Raw genomic sequence first — 16,634 nt, 5'->3', positions numbered from 1 at the left:
TGGAATACCTAAAGGGGTTAACATTTCTAAAACCAGTTTTGAGTAGTTTGAGGGGTGTAATTTCTAAAATGTTGTCATTTATGGGTTGGTTCTATTATGTAAGCCCCACAAAGTGACTTCAGAACTGAACTGGTCCTTTTAAAAAAGTTTACTTTTATTGCTTCTAAAATTCTCAACCTTATAGCGTCCTAAAAAAATAAAATAAAATTACTAAAATGATGCCAACATAAAGTAGACATATAGTGAATGTTAATTAATAAGTATTCTATGAGGTATCACGATCTGTCTCAAAAGCAGAGATTCAGACTTAGAAAATAGTGAATTTTTCTAAATTTTTGATAACCTTTGGATTTTTTTTTTTTTTTTAATAAATAAAGGTAAAACATATTGACTCAAATTTTCCATTTACATAAAGTACAATGTGTCACGAGAAAACGGTCTCAGATTGGCTTGGATAAGTAAAAGCGTTCCAAAGTTATTACAACATAAAGTGACACATGTCAGGCAGGGCGTAAATGGCCTGATCTGGAAGTGGTTAAAGAGCACCTGTCAGCTGGATGAACCCTATTAAACCAGCCATACTTCCTAATAGGGATGACCCTGCTGATTAAAATGATACCTGTCGTGTAAAAATCTGTTGGACCATTCCACAGATAAAAGGCTTTTGTTCTTCAAGCAAATGAAGGCTTCACTGCACGGAGGACCTGGCCAGCACTGGAAAGCAGAGACAGATCTGCGCAGAGTTTCTAGGCCACACCCCGTTGTCCGCTGAAGCCCTCATTTGCATAAATAATAAGTCGTTTTTTAGTAGCGAACGCCAAAACCGATTTTCACAAGACAAGTGTCATTCTAATCAGCGGGATCAACCCTACCTGGCAGTATACAAAAAGTTTTTCTCTTGCAAGGATTCTGGAAATATATTTTGTGTTTAGGTGAGCAAAACGGTAATCGTAACCCTGGAGGCTTGCTTATTGGAGACCTTGTAAATATCGATTTGGAGTTGGAAATTGTCCAGTCGTTGCAGCATGGCCATGGTGGATGGACGGATGGCATGTTTGAGACATTAACAACCACAGGCACTGTCTGTGGCATTGATGAAGATCACGATATTGTTGTGCAGTATCCTAGTGGAAACAGGTAAAGTCATACATAAGCATCCTTAACATTAATAACACATCATGGTAGTTGGGACTGCTCTACCAGGAAAGCTGACCATAGCTTGACAACAGTCATGTCTGGCATCTTCCTCATGGACCCTGGAACTGAGGAACCTGAGGAAGTTCTGCTGAACGGAGTGTGCAGGTTTATGGTGGAGTTGGGAAATAATCTTATAAAAGAACTGCTAATAATGCACCTGTATATACACTGATCACTGAACATTAAAGGAAATGTGTCCTCACAAGATGACCTATTGTTTAAAGAGGACCTTTCACTATAATACAAACTAAAAACTAACTCTATCTGTGGGAAGAGCGGCGCCCAGGGGTCCCCCTGCACTTACTAGTATGTCTGGGCGCCGCTCCGTTCGCCCGGTATAGGCTCCGGTGTCTCAGCTCCGTCTGTTGTACTGGACTGATTTTTTTTGTAGGAGGCGTGTCCCTTTCTGCAGCACTGGCCAATCATAGCGCACAGCTCATAGCCTGGCTATGACACCGGAGCCTATACCGGGCGAACGGAGCGGCGCCCAGGCATACTAGTAAGTGCAGGGGGACCCCTGGGTGCCGCTCTGCCCACAGATACAGTTAGTTTTTAGTTTGTATTATAGTGAAAGATCCTCTTTAAAGGACATCTGTCAGCAGATTTGTACCTATGAAACTGGCTGACCTGTTACATGTGCACTTGGCAGCTATAGACATCTGTGTTGGTCCCATCTTCATATGTGTCCGCATTTCTGAGAAAAATGTTTTAATATATGCAAATGAGCCTCTAGGAGCAACGGGGGCGTTGTCATTACTCCTAGAGGCTCTGCTCTTTCTGCATCTTCCACACCCTCTGCACTTTGACAGGGCCAGTTAGAGTAAAAGTAGATCATGACGGGCCCTGTCGAAGGGCAGAGGATGCGGCAGTCAGCCAGTTTCATAGCTACAAACAAGAACTTTTGATGTTATTTTACATTTTTTTCATGTCACTATCTATATCTTTAAAAAAAAATCCTAAAATCCTGCAGTTTTTGCACAGGCCACTAACCCTAATACTAGGTGTCACTTTTTGGTCTGTACAGATCACTTTTCCTCATCATCACAGGCAGAATTACAATGACTGATAACACCTCTACATATAGATAACACGGGATCCACCATTCACAATAGGTGAGGTCACATCTTTTCCACTCCTTCCTTGTACAGTGATGTCTGCACAGGTCACAGATCATGCAGGGAAATCCGTCCAGACTGTTTTGCCTGTGGCCTAAATGCTGTTAAGAACAGCTCCTGCAAGATGGCTACCCCATAATCATCTACAGGAAATAGAAAATAAAAGCAGATTAGAAAAAAGGAATGTGTGTGACTATCTGATTTTAACTAGCAGAAATAATATAGGTGGCACGTTCCCTTAAGACCACCTGCCTATTATTGGGTATCCTTCTAATGCTGAAGCATGGATTCCATATGGGGGAGGGGGAGTCGGACGGGGAGGCGTTTCGGTCAGATCGTGATGTTGCAGAGGAGGAGGCGGACATAATAGCGCGAGGGGCAGCACTGGGAACTCATCTCGAGGCGAGCTCAGGCTTGGGCTCCTACAACTGATAATCCCGCCTTGCTGGGCACTGTGCAGCCTGATTTGCATGTTAATCAAACTTCTTTTTCTGCGCTTTGGAACAGTTGTGACAATGGTACAATGAACTAGCATGCATTGCCATTTGTTAGATACACTTGAACAAGGTGACTGAATCCCTTTATGGGGTTATGGAAATGCAGGCAGCATGTTATAGAGCAGGAGGAGATGAGCAGATTAATATATATTTTTGCGGGAAAAGATTCCTTTTGCTGGAATTAAATTCCTTGCTATTTCTAAGCTCGGCAGCCCAGTGACTGACAGCTAGCTCTGTATGACTTAGTGCCTAATAAACGCCCACATGGAGCAGAGATACTGCTGCCATGGAGAGGGTGGACTTGGTCTGCAACAATTTTAGGTAGGTTGTACATGCTGGGCTGAAATCGACATGCAACAAGATCAGGTAGGTACTGGGGCTTCATGGAGGAGGAAGAGCCAGTGATTAGAACTGGGGCCCTGCATTCAGATCCACAATAAACATATTCATAAATACAAGAAAAAGCCAATAAATGATCTGCAAATATCTGCTCTTCTGACTGATATAGAATAAGCGTGTTAATATTGATTTGTGGTCAGAGCAGACTGATACAAAATTCTGATCTATGATTTATGATTCATTCCTTAGATGGACTTTTAATCCAGCTGTTCTTACCAAAGCCAGTGCTGTCCGAAGTGGAGACGCTGCGCAAGGTGCTGAGGGAGGGACCTCACAGTTTCAAGTGGGGGATCTTGTACAGATATGTTATGACCTAGAGAGAATAAAACTACTTCAAAGAGGTCATGGAGAATGGGCAGAAGCCATGCTTCCTGTAAGTTGCCTTAAAAACTAGCTTTGTCTATTGTTTATTACGTTTTTACTTTACGTCTCTAAAGCATTAACATTTCATACTGAGACGCTGACGATGGCAGATCTCCTGAGATAACTCCTGTATCATGACAGTGTCGGTCACTCATGGTTATCACAGAAGTGATCTGGGTTGGTAAACTGCATATATCTCATGATGTTATTTAGGCAGTGTTCACTCTGGAGAAAGCCACTTTGGGGTTTATCTTGGGCTACTTTCACACTAGCGTTGTTAGAATCCAGCAGGCTAATCCGTTGCCGGACCTGCCTGCCAGATCCAGAAAACCGTATGCAAACTGACATTTTTTTTTTCCGGATCCGTTAGAGGGATCCGGTGATATACCGGATCAGTCTCATCCGTTATCATCTGATTTCAAACGGAATAACTGATCTTTTTTCAAAAATCAAAAGCAAAACTAGCTCCTCCTATATACCGGCGCAGACTGGAAAACCAGATCCGGCGACGCAGCAATTTTCAGAACACCTGGTACAGGATCCGGCATTAATTTATCTCTATGAAAATTAATGCCTGATCCGGCAAGTGCGTATTCCGGGATTTGGGCTGGAAAAAAATATGGCATTGCTGCAATATTTTGTCTGGTCAAATACCATACAAGGGACAGGACGGAAGACATCCTGATAACGGATTGCTTTCCATTCAGAATGCATTAGGACAAAACTGATTTTTTTTCTGGTATTGAGACCCTTAACCGGATTTCAATACCAGAAAAGAATAACACTAGTGTGAAATTACACTAAGGCTACTTTCACACTGGCGTTTTAGTTTTCCAGTATTGAGATCCGTCATAGGGGCTCAGTATCGGGAAAAAAACGCTTCCGTTTTGTCCCCATTCATTGTCAATGGGGACAAAACTGAACTGAACAGAACGGAGTGCTCCAAAATGTAATAGAAGTGTTTTTGCTGAGCCCTGCCGGATCCAGTAAATACGCTAGTGTGAAATTAGCCGTATAGCCCCGGCGGTGCCCTTTAGGCATCCTTTGTGCAGATACAATGTGTTCGGCCTGGCATATTTAGCATCATTTAGGCTGAAATTACAGGTCAGTAGGAAAGTCTTCAGATCCCTTTTGTTTGTTTTTTTACATTTTGTTATGATGTGGCCGTATGCTAAAATTCAAGTTTTTCACCGTTATGCTGCACTCAATGCCCAATAATGAGAATGTGAAAACAGAATGTTCGAAATTTTAGCTAATTGGTTGAAAAGGAAAAACTAAAATCTTGCACTGACATAAGTATTCAGACCCTTTACTCAGCACCTTTGGCAGGGATTACAGACTCCAGTCTTCTTGGATATGATGCCACAAGGTTGGATAACCCCTTTAAGAAGACCATTGGCTACTCCTTTTTTTTTTTTTTTATTTTTTTTTTTATATATTTATACAGATTCCACAATTGCTGCAAGGCAATGTACTATGAAATATGTTGTTCTATTAAAGGAGTATTGCCATCTTAGGGCTCTTTCACACCTGCGTTCTTGTCTTCCGGCATAGAGTTCCGTCGTCGGGGCTCTATGCCGGAAGAATCCTGATCAGGATTATCCTAATGCATTCTGAATGGAGTGAAATCCGTTCAGGATGCATCAGGATGTCTTCAGTTCCGGAACGGAACGTTTTTTTGGCCGGAGAAAATACCGCAGCATGCTGCGCTTTTTGCTCCGGCCCAAAAAACTGAAGACTTGCCGCAAGGCTGGATCCGGAATGTATGCCCATTGAAAGGCATTGATCCGGATCCGGCCTTAAGCTTAACGTCGTTTCGGCGCATTGCCGGATCCGACGTTTAGCTTTTTTAGAGTGGTTACCATGGCTGCCAAGACGCTAAAGTCCTGGCAGCCATGGTAAAGTGTAGTGGGGAGCGGGGGAGCAGTATACTTACCATCCGTGCGGCTCCCGGGGCGCTCCAGAGTGACGTCAGGGCGCCCCAGGCGCATGGATGACGTGATCGCATGGCACGTCATCCATGCGCATGGGGCACTCTGACGTCACTCTGGAGCGCCCCGGGAGCCGCACGGATGGTAAGTATGCTGCTCCCACGCTCCCCGCTCCTACTATGGCAACCAGGACTTTAATAGCGTCCTGGGTGCCATAGTAACACTGAAAGCATTTTGAAGACGGATCCGTCTTCAAATGCTTTCAGTACACTTACGTTTTTCCGGATCCGGCGTGTAATTCCGGCAAGTGGAGTACACGCCGGATCCGGACAACGCAAGTGTGAAAGAGGCCTTAGCCATTCATAAAGGAGATCGGAGCACCTGAAATGACTGAAACAGCCAAGTGGACTGCGCTATACTTTCTGTAACACCCAAAGAAATCAGGCGCTACAGAAACTGCATAGCTCACGTAAAATGGGAATACTCATTTAAATATAACTTTTTATTTTATATTTCTTACAAATCGTATTAAACCAGGTATCTTAAAGGGGATTTCTGAGACTTTTATACTGGGTGGTCGAGGTCCAAAACCCGGGACCCCAACCAATCGGCTGTTTGAGAATGCACTGGCGTTCTCAGTAGCACAGAGGCCTTCTCAGTTCACCAAGCACAGCGCTGTATTTTGTATAGCAGCTCAGCCCCATTTACTTCTATGGGGCTGAGCTGCGTTTGGGCTAGGTGATGTCACCTTGCCTAGGGGAAGTTTCGGAAAACCCGTTTAAATACCTAGGTCCACATCTGTTTGGAGTTTGCTGTTTTTCTTGTGTGCATTGCAGTACTGTCATCATATACTTACATACTTTAGAATATACTGGTGGTAGCCTGCCACTGTAAAATAGCAGGTTTGGTCTATGTGAATGAATATGTTGGTTTATTCCTCACTGCTTAGTGATATATTTGGTTCCTTTCCTGCTTTTTCATTTTCAAGACTCTAGGTAAAGTTGGAAGAGTTCAGCAGATTTATTCAGACAGTGACTTGAAAGTGGAAGTTTGTGGAACGTCGTGGACCTATAACCCAACTGCTGTTTCCAAGGTGGCTTCTGTAGGGTCAGCAATAAGCAGTGCAACTGGAGGTAATCCTAGTTTTTCTTTGGTTATATCTAATTTTATGTTAAATGCTTTTCCTTGAGTAGAATATTGATGAACCCTCCTCAGGATAGGTCATTAATATCTGATTGGTGGTTTCCGACACCCCACACCACTAATTAGCATCTGTTTGAAGGGACCGCGGTGCTCCAGTTAGCGTCACAGCATACCAAACACAGTGCCATTCATTGTATATTGGTTTTGCTTGGTATTGCAGCCCAGGCCCATTTAGTTGACTGGTGCTGAGCTCCACCAAGGCTATGTAACCAATGACCATGACTTTACTGGCAGTGCTCACTGGAGCAATGGAGCCTCTTCAAACAGGTGATCGTCGAGGTTGCCAAAAGATAGACCCCCACCGATTCAGATATTAGTGACCTATCCTAAGGATAGGTCATCAATATTCTGGAAAACACCCTTGACGTGTACGTAGTTTAGTGATATAATTCAGATGACTTGTCGACCAAATGCCTGTTTTGCTGACAGCTATTTTTCTGGACTTCCCCATAAATATGCAGCTCTGATTGACCAAGTTTACTGCCGTTACTCCATTACCACTACATTAGCTCCTTAGGCCCCCTTTTTATATGTCAAGGAATCTGATTCAGTTCCTGTCCCACATTAAGCAGAAAATGCCAGAGGGGAACTGAAGCCATTCTCTAACATTCGGCACATCAGTTGTGATGCAAAATGCCAAATAGCACCAAACAGAAGAATGCTGCATTTTCAGTAGTTCTGTCCGGTGCTATAAGTGGCTAGACACCAGATCTGTGCACTGAAGTGCAGTACACATATACCAGTTGTGTCCAGCTCCAGCATAATGTAAATGGCCGGACAATACTGATATATGTGAAGTGAGCCTTCTCTTATCTTGGGGAATAAAGGGTTGCACTTGTGAATATGCATCTTGATTTTGGCAGACTTTATAGGTTATTCAGACTGCCCCATAAACATCCAGATGTAATCGGTGGGATTTGTCTGCAGTTATCTTTGTGTGTGTTCAGACATTAGCTTTTGGGCCAATGGACAGGCCAGTTTTCAGGAAGGAAACGTTCCTTCCTAACAGTCAGCTACTCGCTCAGTGAGGGAGACAGTGTATTTACATGCAGCGATCTCCTTCACAGTATGAGGACGAGGAGTCGCTATAGTGATCCCTCGCCCCCACACAGAATTATTGTTTCTAGGCAGCTGATCGCTGTTTACGCTGGGTTCACACCTGAGCGTTCTGAAAGGAGCGCTCTGTATGCGCGATTGTACCGGCGTTTGCAATCGCGCATACAGAGACAAGCGAACGCCCATTGTCGCGCGTTCCCTAAAGTCCATGTACGGGAACGCGCGACAAGATGCCCCAAAGAAGCTCATGTACTTCTTGGGGCGTTGGGCGTTTTACAGCGCGATCGTACGCGCTGTAAAACGTCCAGGTGAGAACCATTCCCATAGGGAAGCATTGGTTTCTCCTTGTTGAGCGTTTTACAGAAACGCGCTGTAAAACGCTCAGGTGTGAACCCAGCCTTAGACAGCACAATCTGCTGCCCAGGAACGGTGATCGGCGGTAACTGCATGAATGGCAGGATCACCCGATGAACAAGCATTTTGCTCGTTCATCAGATGATCGGCGGCACAATTAGTTGGCCAGATTATCAGGAATGAGCGTTTGCAGGAATGGTCATTCCCGATAATATGAATGATTATTGGTTAGTCTAAATCCACTTTTATTTATGTGCGGCTTCTTATTTGAATTGTGTGTCTCTGAAATTCTCAGGTAGTAACTATGCATCTTTACTGACGTTTTACTGACAGTTATTAAATAAAGACTGATGACACTTCTTGATTACTTGTTTTCACAGAAAGATTGTCACAACTCCTAAAGAAACTGTTTGAAACACAAGAATCTGGCGATCTTAATGAAGAGCTGGTGAAAGCGGCTGCAAATGGCGACGTAGCTAAAGTAGAGGACTTGCTGAAGAGGCCAGATGTTGATGTAAGGGAATTTATTTTGGACAATCTTTTTCATTATAGGATTTTTATTTTATTTTTTTGAGAACTAGATAAGGATGAGATCTTTGTTATTGCAGATTGGACCACCTATATTTATCCAGAGAAATATGTTTTTATTTTATTCTTATATGTGCTCATCTTTTGTTTGTTCATTTAAGTAAAGATTAAAAGGCTTGTCCCATCTAGACATTTATGGCCTATTGATAGGATGTGCCAGAAATGTCTGATAGGTGCGGGTCTCACCCCTGGGACCCCTTCCTATCTCAAGAATGGGCCTTTGTCGTGAATGGTGGATTCTCCATTCACTGCTACGGGACTTCCAAAAATAGCCCAACTAGCACTTGGTAATTTTTGGAAGTCCCATAGATGTGAATGGAGAGGTGGCCATTCACAGTGAAGCCCTTTTATTGAGGTAGGAGCAGGTCCCAGCAGGACACTTATAGGACATCTATGGCTTATCCTATGGATATGCCATAACTGTCCAGATGGGAATACCCGTTTAGGGTGAAAGTTTTTTCTTTTTTTTCTTTATACTATATGCCTCATATTCACCTTTTAATTCATGTTGTTCTATTCAGCAGTAGTTAGCTGTTTTTCTATGTTGGTTTCTATCGGTGATATGTTTTGTGTTCTGTATACTTCTCATTTGTAGGTGAATGGGCAGTGTGCTGGACACACGGCTATGCAAGCAGCCAGTCAGAATGGACACGTAGACATCTTGAAGTTACTTCTGAAGCACAGCGTTGATGTGGAAGCTGAGGTAATGTCTTAGAAACACTTCAGGACCATACTACTGTAACTGATTATTATCAAGATCTTAATATGAAATACTCAAATGTAAAAAAAATAATGTATTACATTTTAGTTAGTATGATGGTTTATGACACAGTAGTTATACATGCTCTTTATGCCATGTTCATATGTGCCTGCATTGCTGAGAAAATAAAAAACCTAGATTGGGGGACACAGGCTTGACCTTGGATAGAGCTGTTGCCACTAGGAGGCAACACTAAGCACAAAAGTGTGAGCCTGCAGGGACTAAGCTAAGACAGGTTGTGCAAAAGCAGTAGGAGAAGCGAAAGGAAAACAGGAAAACCAAACTATGTACAAACCCAGAATCACGCAGGCCACAATGAGGTCCGTAACCAGAGAGAATGGATGGGAGCTGTGTCCCCCCAATTAACGGAAGAGAAACAGATTTTACAGTAAGTACAAAAATCTAGTTTTCTCATCCGTATCATTGGGGGACACAGGCTTGACCTTGGGACGTTACAGAGCAGTCACAGCGGTGGGTCATAAACGAAGAAGCTATCCGGCCAGAGAACCACCGTTTGCAAAACTGTATTCGACAAAAGATGCAAAGGTATGCACTCTGTAAAATTTGGAAAAGGTGTGCAAAGACGACAAGGTAGCCACATTACACACCTGAAGGACCTAAGCTCCATGAGGCTGCCCAAAAGGCTCCCGCTGCCCGAGAAGAATGAGCAGTAACCCGGAAGGGCGGAGCCCGATCACTGATGCGGTACGCTTCCGCAGTGGCCAAATGAATCCATCGGGAAATGGAAACTTTGGACGTAGCCAGCCCTGGTCTCTGTCCCTCTGGAATGACGAATAGAGAATACGTCCGTTGGAAAGAGGACGTCTGAGACAGATAGATGCGAATGGCCCGAACCAAATCCAGAGTGTGGAGCGACTGCTCACGAGGATGAGACGGGGCAGGGCAAAAGGAATGGAGAATGATCTCTTCATTGAGATGGAATGTCGACACAACCTTCGAAAGGAAGGACTGAACAGGGTGAAGAACTACTTTGTCTTGGTGGGCGATAAGGAAGGGGTACCATCAGGAAAGAGCTACTAGCTCCGACACCCTACGGATGGAAGTGATTGCCACCAAAAAGGCCACCTTGTAGGACAGGAAGCGAAGGGACACCTGTTGCAAAGGCTCAAACAGAGAGGACTGGCGAGCGCTGAGCACCAGATTAAGCTCCCACAGATTCAACGGAGCACGGTAAGGGGGCGCAGTGTGCACCACCCCCTGCAGAAAGGTCCGAACTGCAGAAAGTGAAGCAAAGTTTCATTGGAAAGGGGTGAAACTTGCCCTTAGAGGGAACTGAGAGCCAGCCCCAAGTCCATGCCTGACTGCAGGAAAGACAAGAGTTGAGGCAACGAGAACCGAATGGCAGACAACTGGTGGCGTCCGCACCAACTGAAGTAGGACTTCCAGGTCCGGTGATGAATCCGGGGGGACGACTGCTTTCTAGCAGGAATCATGGTCTGGACAACCGCATCCGAGAAGCCCCGAGCCCTTAGTGCGGCAGCTTCAACAGCCATGCTGTTAAACGTAGTTACCCTAAATTTGGGTGGAAGATTGCTCCCTGTGACAAGAGGTCACCCTGAAGGGGAAGATGCCAGGGTTCATCGACGAAGAGGGAGAATATGGATGCGTGCCATACTCTGCTTGGGCAGTCTGGGGCCACAAGAATGACGGGCAGACCGTCGGAACTGACTTTTTGGAGAAGACGCAGAATGAGCAGAAGAGGAGAGAACATGTAAGGAAACATGAACTGCTGGGACATGGCTCTTGGGGAGGGCTGCTACACCGGAAACATAGGGGACTTGTCATGGGTGGCCGTGGTGACCCGAAGGTTGGTGGGATGCAGAGGTTATAGGAACCTCTGGTCCTCCTTGTCTTCTGGAGATCGGAAAGGAGCAGCAGGCTTGGGGACCCCCTGGTCTCCCGTGTCCTGGATGGAAGTGCAGGCAGCTAGAACTGCCTGTAATCCTGCTAGAACAAAAGTAAAAAAAGCGAAAAAGATAAAACAAAAAGGAAAAAATCAGCAGACCTGCAAAGCAGGGAAGTCTGCCGCCTACGGACCCTAAGCTAAAACTGTTTTAGCTTAGTCCCTGTAGGAAGGATATAGCTGGAGGAGCTCACACTTTTGTGCTTAGTGTCGCCTCCTAGTGGCAACAGCTATACCCAAGGTCAAGCCTATGTCCCCCAATGATAGATGAGAAATGATGTTTTATTATATGCAAATGAGCCTCTAGGAACAATGGGGGTGTTGCCTTTACACCAAAAGGCTCTGCTCTCTCTGGAATTGCTGCACCCTCTGCACTTTGATAGGGCCAGGCAATCAACATATCATAACACCTGGCCCTGTCAATAAAAGTGCAGACGGTGCAGCAGTTGCAGAGAAAGCAGAGCCACTAGGTATAAAGGCAATGCCCTCGTTTCGACCTAGAGGTTCATTTGCATATATTAAAACAATTTTACTTAGCAATGCAGGCACATATGAACATAGGACCAACACAGACGCCTTCAGCTGCCAAGCGCACATGTAACAGGTCAGCCAGTTTTATAGGTACAAATCTGCTGACAGATGTCCTTTTAAAGGGGTGGTCCGATGCAGAAAATGCGAATGTAAAATAAATGAGCTTACTAGAATACTTTGGTCTTTAAAACTGCATGAACTGTCCTATTTCAGTGTCGGTGTCAGCTGTATCAGCTGCGTACTGACTTGGCAGGCAGAATTTCTAGCCCTCTATGTTGGTGACATGGTAAAGAGGGCACTCTGACATCCGTCACTATAGAGTTCCATTGTGTAAAAAAAAAAAGTATACGTTAACGCATGCTTTTTTTTTTACTGGACTCTGCAGGATGGAAAAGCGTAGTATATACTTTTTTCCTTTAACATATACATTAAATGTAGGGCAAAAATGTGACGTGGACCCAGCGTAAGCCACCCACTACTCCATCTCGGCTGAGGCAGAGTAGGTGGCTGCTTTAGCTAATGAACTGTGACAGACGGCCGGTCCCTTCATGCACATCACCAATACAGAGAGGTGAAAGCTCTCCCTGTGTGAGAACGCACAGCTCAGCAGCACACAGCTTCCGCCACTGTGGTTGGCACTGAAATAAGACGATCTACACCGTTTTGAAAAATTGAGTCTATTAGTGAGTTCATTTATTTTACATTCGGAAAAACAAACTGCTTGTACTGCTGACAGGACAACCTCTATTGTGAGAAGCTCCCCTGTGACTTGCACAGCAAAGTCAGAGAAAAGGGACTATGTAAAGACAGCAGACATTTCATTTAGTTTGGGAGGTCAGAGATTTAAAGTATAGGTGCATATATAGTTCCCCCCCAAAAGCTTAGTCATAGCAGTGAGCCATGGGGAACAAGAAGTCAGTAAATATTGTAGACTTCTTCTAACTTTTGCAGGTGAGTTAGGATTTTTGTGGTCCCTAATAAGTGCACCATAAGTATGCCTTTACAGGGGTAGGAGCTTTGTTTTTCTGCTACTTCACAAATCCATAGTTAAATGATAAGATGCCTGTAAGCTAAGCTTCCTTAATACAAAGGTCTTCATCTCCCATTAAACCCAGGCCTGATTGCCCAAAGAGTCAGTCCATGTTTGCTTTTTTTTAATTTATTTTTTATTATAATTTTCTTTGATGTGAACCTTTTGTCTAATATTAATACTGTAGGATAAAGATGGAGACCGTGCAGTGCATCATGCGGCCTTTGGTGACGAAGGATCTGTGATTGAGGTGCTACACAGGGGTGGGGCAGACTTAAATGCTCGGAATAAGCGGAGACAAACGCCACTCCATATTGCTGTGAACAAAGGCCACTTACAGGTTGTGAAAACACTTCTGGATTTTGGATGCCATCCAAGCCTGCAGGTAAATTAGTGACTAAGTAATTTTGCAGACATTAATCAAATCATAATTGTTGATCTTTACAGAATTTCTGTACTTTATTACATGATACTCTTAGGATATGTGTTGTATGTTCACATATTAACCCCTTCCCGACCGCAATCCGTCTATATACGTGATAGCTGCACATACCCCGTGCAGCTACCACGTGTATAGACGTCAGGCAGTTCTTTAATCGCGCTTGGATTAAAGCTTCTTCCCCTGCCCTGGTGCTGGCGCTGTGCAGACTAACTAATCGGATCGCGGCAGTATTAAAATGCCGGTTTCAGGCTCTGATCTGCACTCTACAGATCAGAGCCTGAAATCAGGTAATGTGCAATGAAGCCCCCCGATCTTTGCCCCCTTCCTGTGCGCCTCCAACCTCCCCACCCATCCTGTGAGCCCTGCCTCCGATGCGATCCCCGCCCCCCCCCCCCCCCCCCCCACATTCATGTATTGTACCCCTGATGCAGTACCCCCTCCCCCCATGCATGCATCAGACCCCCAAATGTGCCCCCTCCTGCTGGCCATGCCCCCCCTTTACAGAGCTGCCCCCTATCTGTGCCTCCTGCCCCCGATGCGGTCCATTCCTTAGCCGCCGACATCAGCAGCGAGTGTCAGCTGTATGCTGACACTCTGCTGTAACCCCTTAGATGCCGCAGTAGCGGCATCCATGGGGTTAATAGAGGAAGGGGGCTCCCTCTCTCAACCATCTGGGCTGCAGCGCTGTGATGGCAGCACCCGGTGGTTGCTTTGCAAAAGCGCCCGGTGTTGCCATCTACAGGATATTTGACAGTATTGTACTTTGCAATGCAAAAGCATTGCAAAGTATAGAACAGCCATCAGCTCCACTGGATGATCCAAGTGGGACTTGATAAAAAAAAAAAAGTGAAAATAATAAAAGTAAAAATAAATAAAAATGTAATTTAAAAAAAAGTACACATATTAGGTATCACCGCATCCGTAACGACAGTCTTTATAAATATATCACATGATCGACCCTGTACGATAAACACCATAAAAAATAAAAACTGTCAAAAAAGCCATTTTTGTCACCTTACACCACAAAAAGTGCAATACCGAGTGATCAAAGGGCGTATGTCCCACAAAATGGTACCACTAAAACCGTCACCTCTTCCCGCAAAAAATGAGACCCTACATAAGAAAATAGTTCAAAAAATAAAAAAACTATAGCTCTCAAAACACTGAGACACTAAAACATCATTTTTTTTTATTTCAAATATGCCATTATTGTGTTAAAGTGAAAAAAATAAAAATAAAGTGTACATATTAGATATTCGCGCGTCCGTAGCAACATGCTCGATAAAAATATCACATGACGTAACCCCTCAGGTGAACACCATAAAAAATAAAAACCGTGCCAAAAAGCAATTTTTTTCACCTTACACCACAAAAAGTGCAACACTGAGGCATATGCCCCAAAAAATAGTACCAATAAATCTGGAACCTTATCCCCCCCCGTTTCCAAAATAGGGTCACTTTTTGGGAGTTTCTACTGTAGGGGTGCATCAGGGGGGCTGGGACATGGCATCTAAAAACCAGTCCAGCAAAATCTGCCTTCCAAAAACCACACGGCGCTCCTTTTCTTCTGCGCCCTGCCGGGCGCCCTTACGTCAGTTTACGACCACATGTGGGGTGTTTCTGTAAACCGCAGAATCAGGGTAATAAATATTGAGTTTTGTTTGTCTGTTAACACTCAATGTGTTAAAGAATTTTTTTTTATAAAATGGACAATCTGCCAAAAAAGTGAAATTTAGAAATGTATTCTCCATTTTCCTTTAATTCTTGTGGAACACCTAAAGGGTTAACAAAGTTTGTAAAATCAGTTTTGAGTAGTGTAGTTTCTACAATGGGGTCGTTTATGGGGGTATCCACTATGTAGGCCCCACAAAGTGACTTCAGATCTGAACTGGTCCTTAAAAAGTGGGTTTTAGAAATTTTCTTAAAAATTTTAAGAATTGCTGACATTTCCAAAATGATGCCAACATAAAGTAGACATATGGGGAATGTTAAGTAATAAATGTTTTATGAGGAATCACTTTCTGTTTTAAAAGCAGAGAAATAGGAATTTTTAAAATTGCTAATTTTTTTTAAACTTTTTGGTAAATTTGGGATTTTTTCATAATTTAAAGGTGAAATATATTGACTCAAATTTATGACTATCATGACGTACAATGTGTCACGAGAAAACAATCTCAGAATGGCATGGATAAGTAAAAGTGTTCCAAAGCTATTACCATATAAAGTGACACATGTCAGATTTATAAAATTTGACCTGGACACTGGGTTGAGGGGCGGATACAAATGGAGCCAATCAGAGATGCAATTTGAAGCAAACTCTGTACCTGCTCCTCCTACCATGTGCCATTTAGAATACTGGTACAGGTGCCAACCTTTGCCCCTTTTTTCTTTCCTCCTGCAGTTTTCATAGTCACAGCAAATATGTCTGCTCAGCTTGTTTCACCTGTAAAAACAGGCAAAATGTTCAGTTTTGTGCAGTACATAAAGGTCCCATGACTTCAAGTAAAACTACTTTCATGGCATAATGGTGCATACGTGTTTCAGATGTACAAATAGATATATATATATATAATGGAAAGATAGAGCAGCACTCCAAAGTTGCGGTAAAAAAGTGATATTTTTATTCACCCATTGGTAATGCGACGTTTCAGCTCCAACATGAAGCCTTTCTCAAGCAGGCGGCCGGTGCCCAGGCCCCTTGTCGTTTTTCATATGAAACCCCTCCCCTTTCACCCCTCGGGCCCGCCCTAGGTTTTTCAGAAATCCAGCGCCGTTCAAAAGATGCACCGCTCCTGCGCACTTCATTCCCCATTATGGGCAGAGGCACAAGAGCTTTTAATGCGCATGTGCTGGCCCGTTCATCTAGCCGGCCTTGTGCCTCTGCCCATAATGGGGAATGTAGTGCGCAGGCGCGGCGAATCTTTAGAACGGCACTGGATTTCTGAAGAACCTAGGGCACCTTTAGAACCTGATTTAACATATTAAATAAAAGTGTTTTTTAGCAAAAATAAGCGACAGACAGCTATATGGTAAGTAGCATTCCAACATGGGGACTATAATGGAGATCATGGTGTTCGTGTTCTGTAATGGTCTTTTTAGGTGAAAGACTCCCTTTAAATGTATGACTCTGTACATGAACCCTCTGAGTGCTGCCGAATATATTGAAGCGATATAATAAAATATTATTACTATTATTCTTCAGAAGCATCGTTCTATAATGTATGTTGTGCTCAGGTCTAGTCCA

General features: G+C 43.8%; 1 protein-coding gene across 3 annotated transcripts in view; it reads left to right on the top strand.

The window, feature by feature from the left end:
* Window positions 1-16,634, top strand: part of MIB1 (MIB E3 ubiquitin protein ligase 1) — a 100,742-nt gene that overhangs the window by 47,771 nt on the left and 36,337 nt on the right. For all 3 annotated transcript variants that reach the window (XR_006390014.1, XM_044293892.1, XM_044293893.1), the window contains exons 6-11: window positions 933-1,137; window positions 3,398-3,581; window positions 6,491-6,635; window positions 8,496-8,629; window positions 9,299-9,406; window positions 13,136-13,333. Coding sequence is in view for 2 of the 3 variants with exons in the window: in XM_044293892.1 (XP_044149827.1) it covers window positions 933-1,137; window positions 3,398-3,581; window positions 6,491-6,635; window positions 8,496-8,629; window positions 9,299-9,406; window positions 13,136-13,333 (974 nt within the window). In the remaining variant the exon portion in view is untranslated. The remainder of the gene's footprint in view (window positions 1-932; window positions 1,138-3,397; window positions 3,582-6,490; window positions 6,636-8,495; window positions 8,630-9,298; window positions 9,407-13,135; window positions 13,334-16,634) is intronic.

This window comes from Bufo gargarizans, chromosome 5 (genome assembly GCF_014858855.1).
Source record: "Bufo gargarizans isolate SCDJY-AF-19 chromosome 5, ASM1485885v1, whole genome shotgun sequence".
NCBI lineage: Eukaryota > Metazoa > Chordata > Amphibia > Anura > Bufonidae > Bufo > Bufo gargarizans.
Note: the sequence above shows the minus strand (reverse complement) of the source record. Positions and strands in the feature narration are given on the sequence as shown.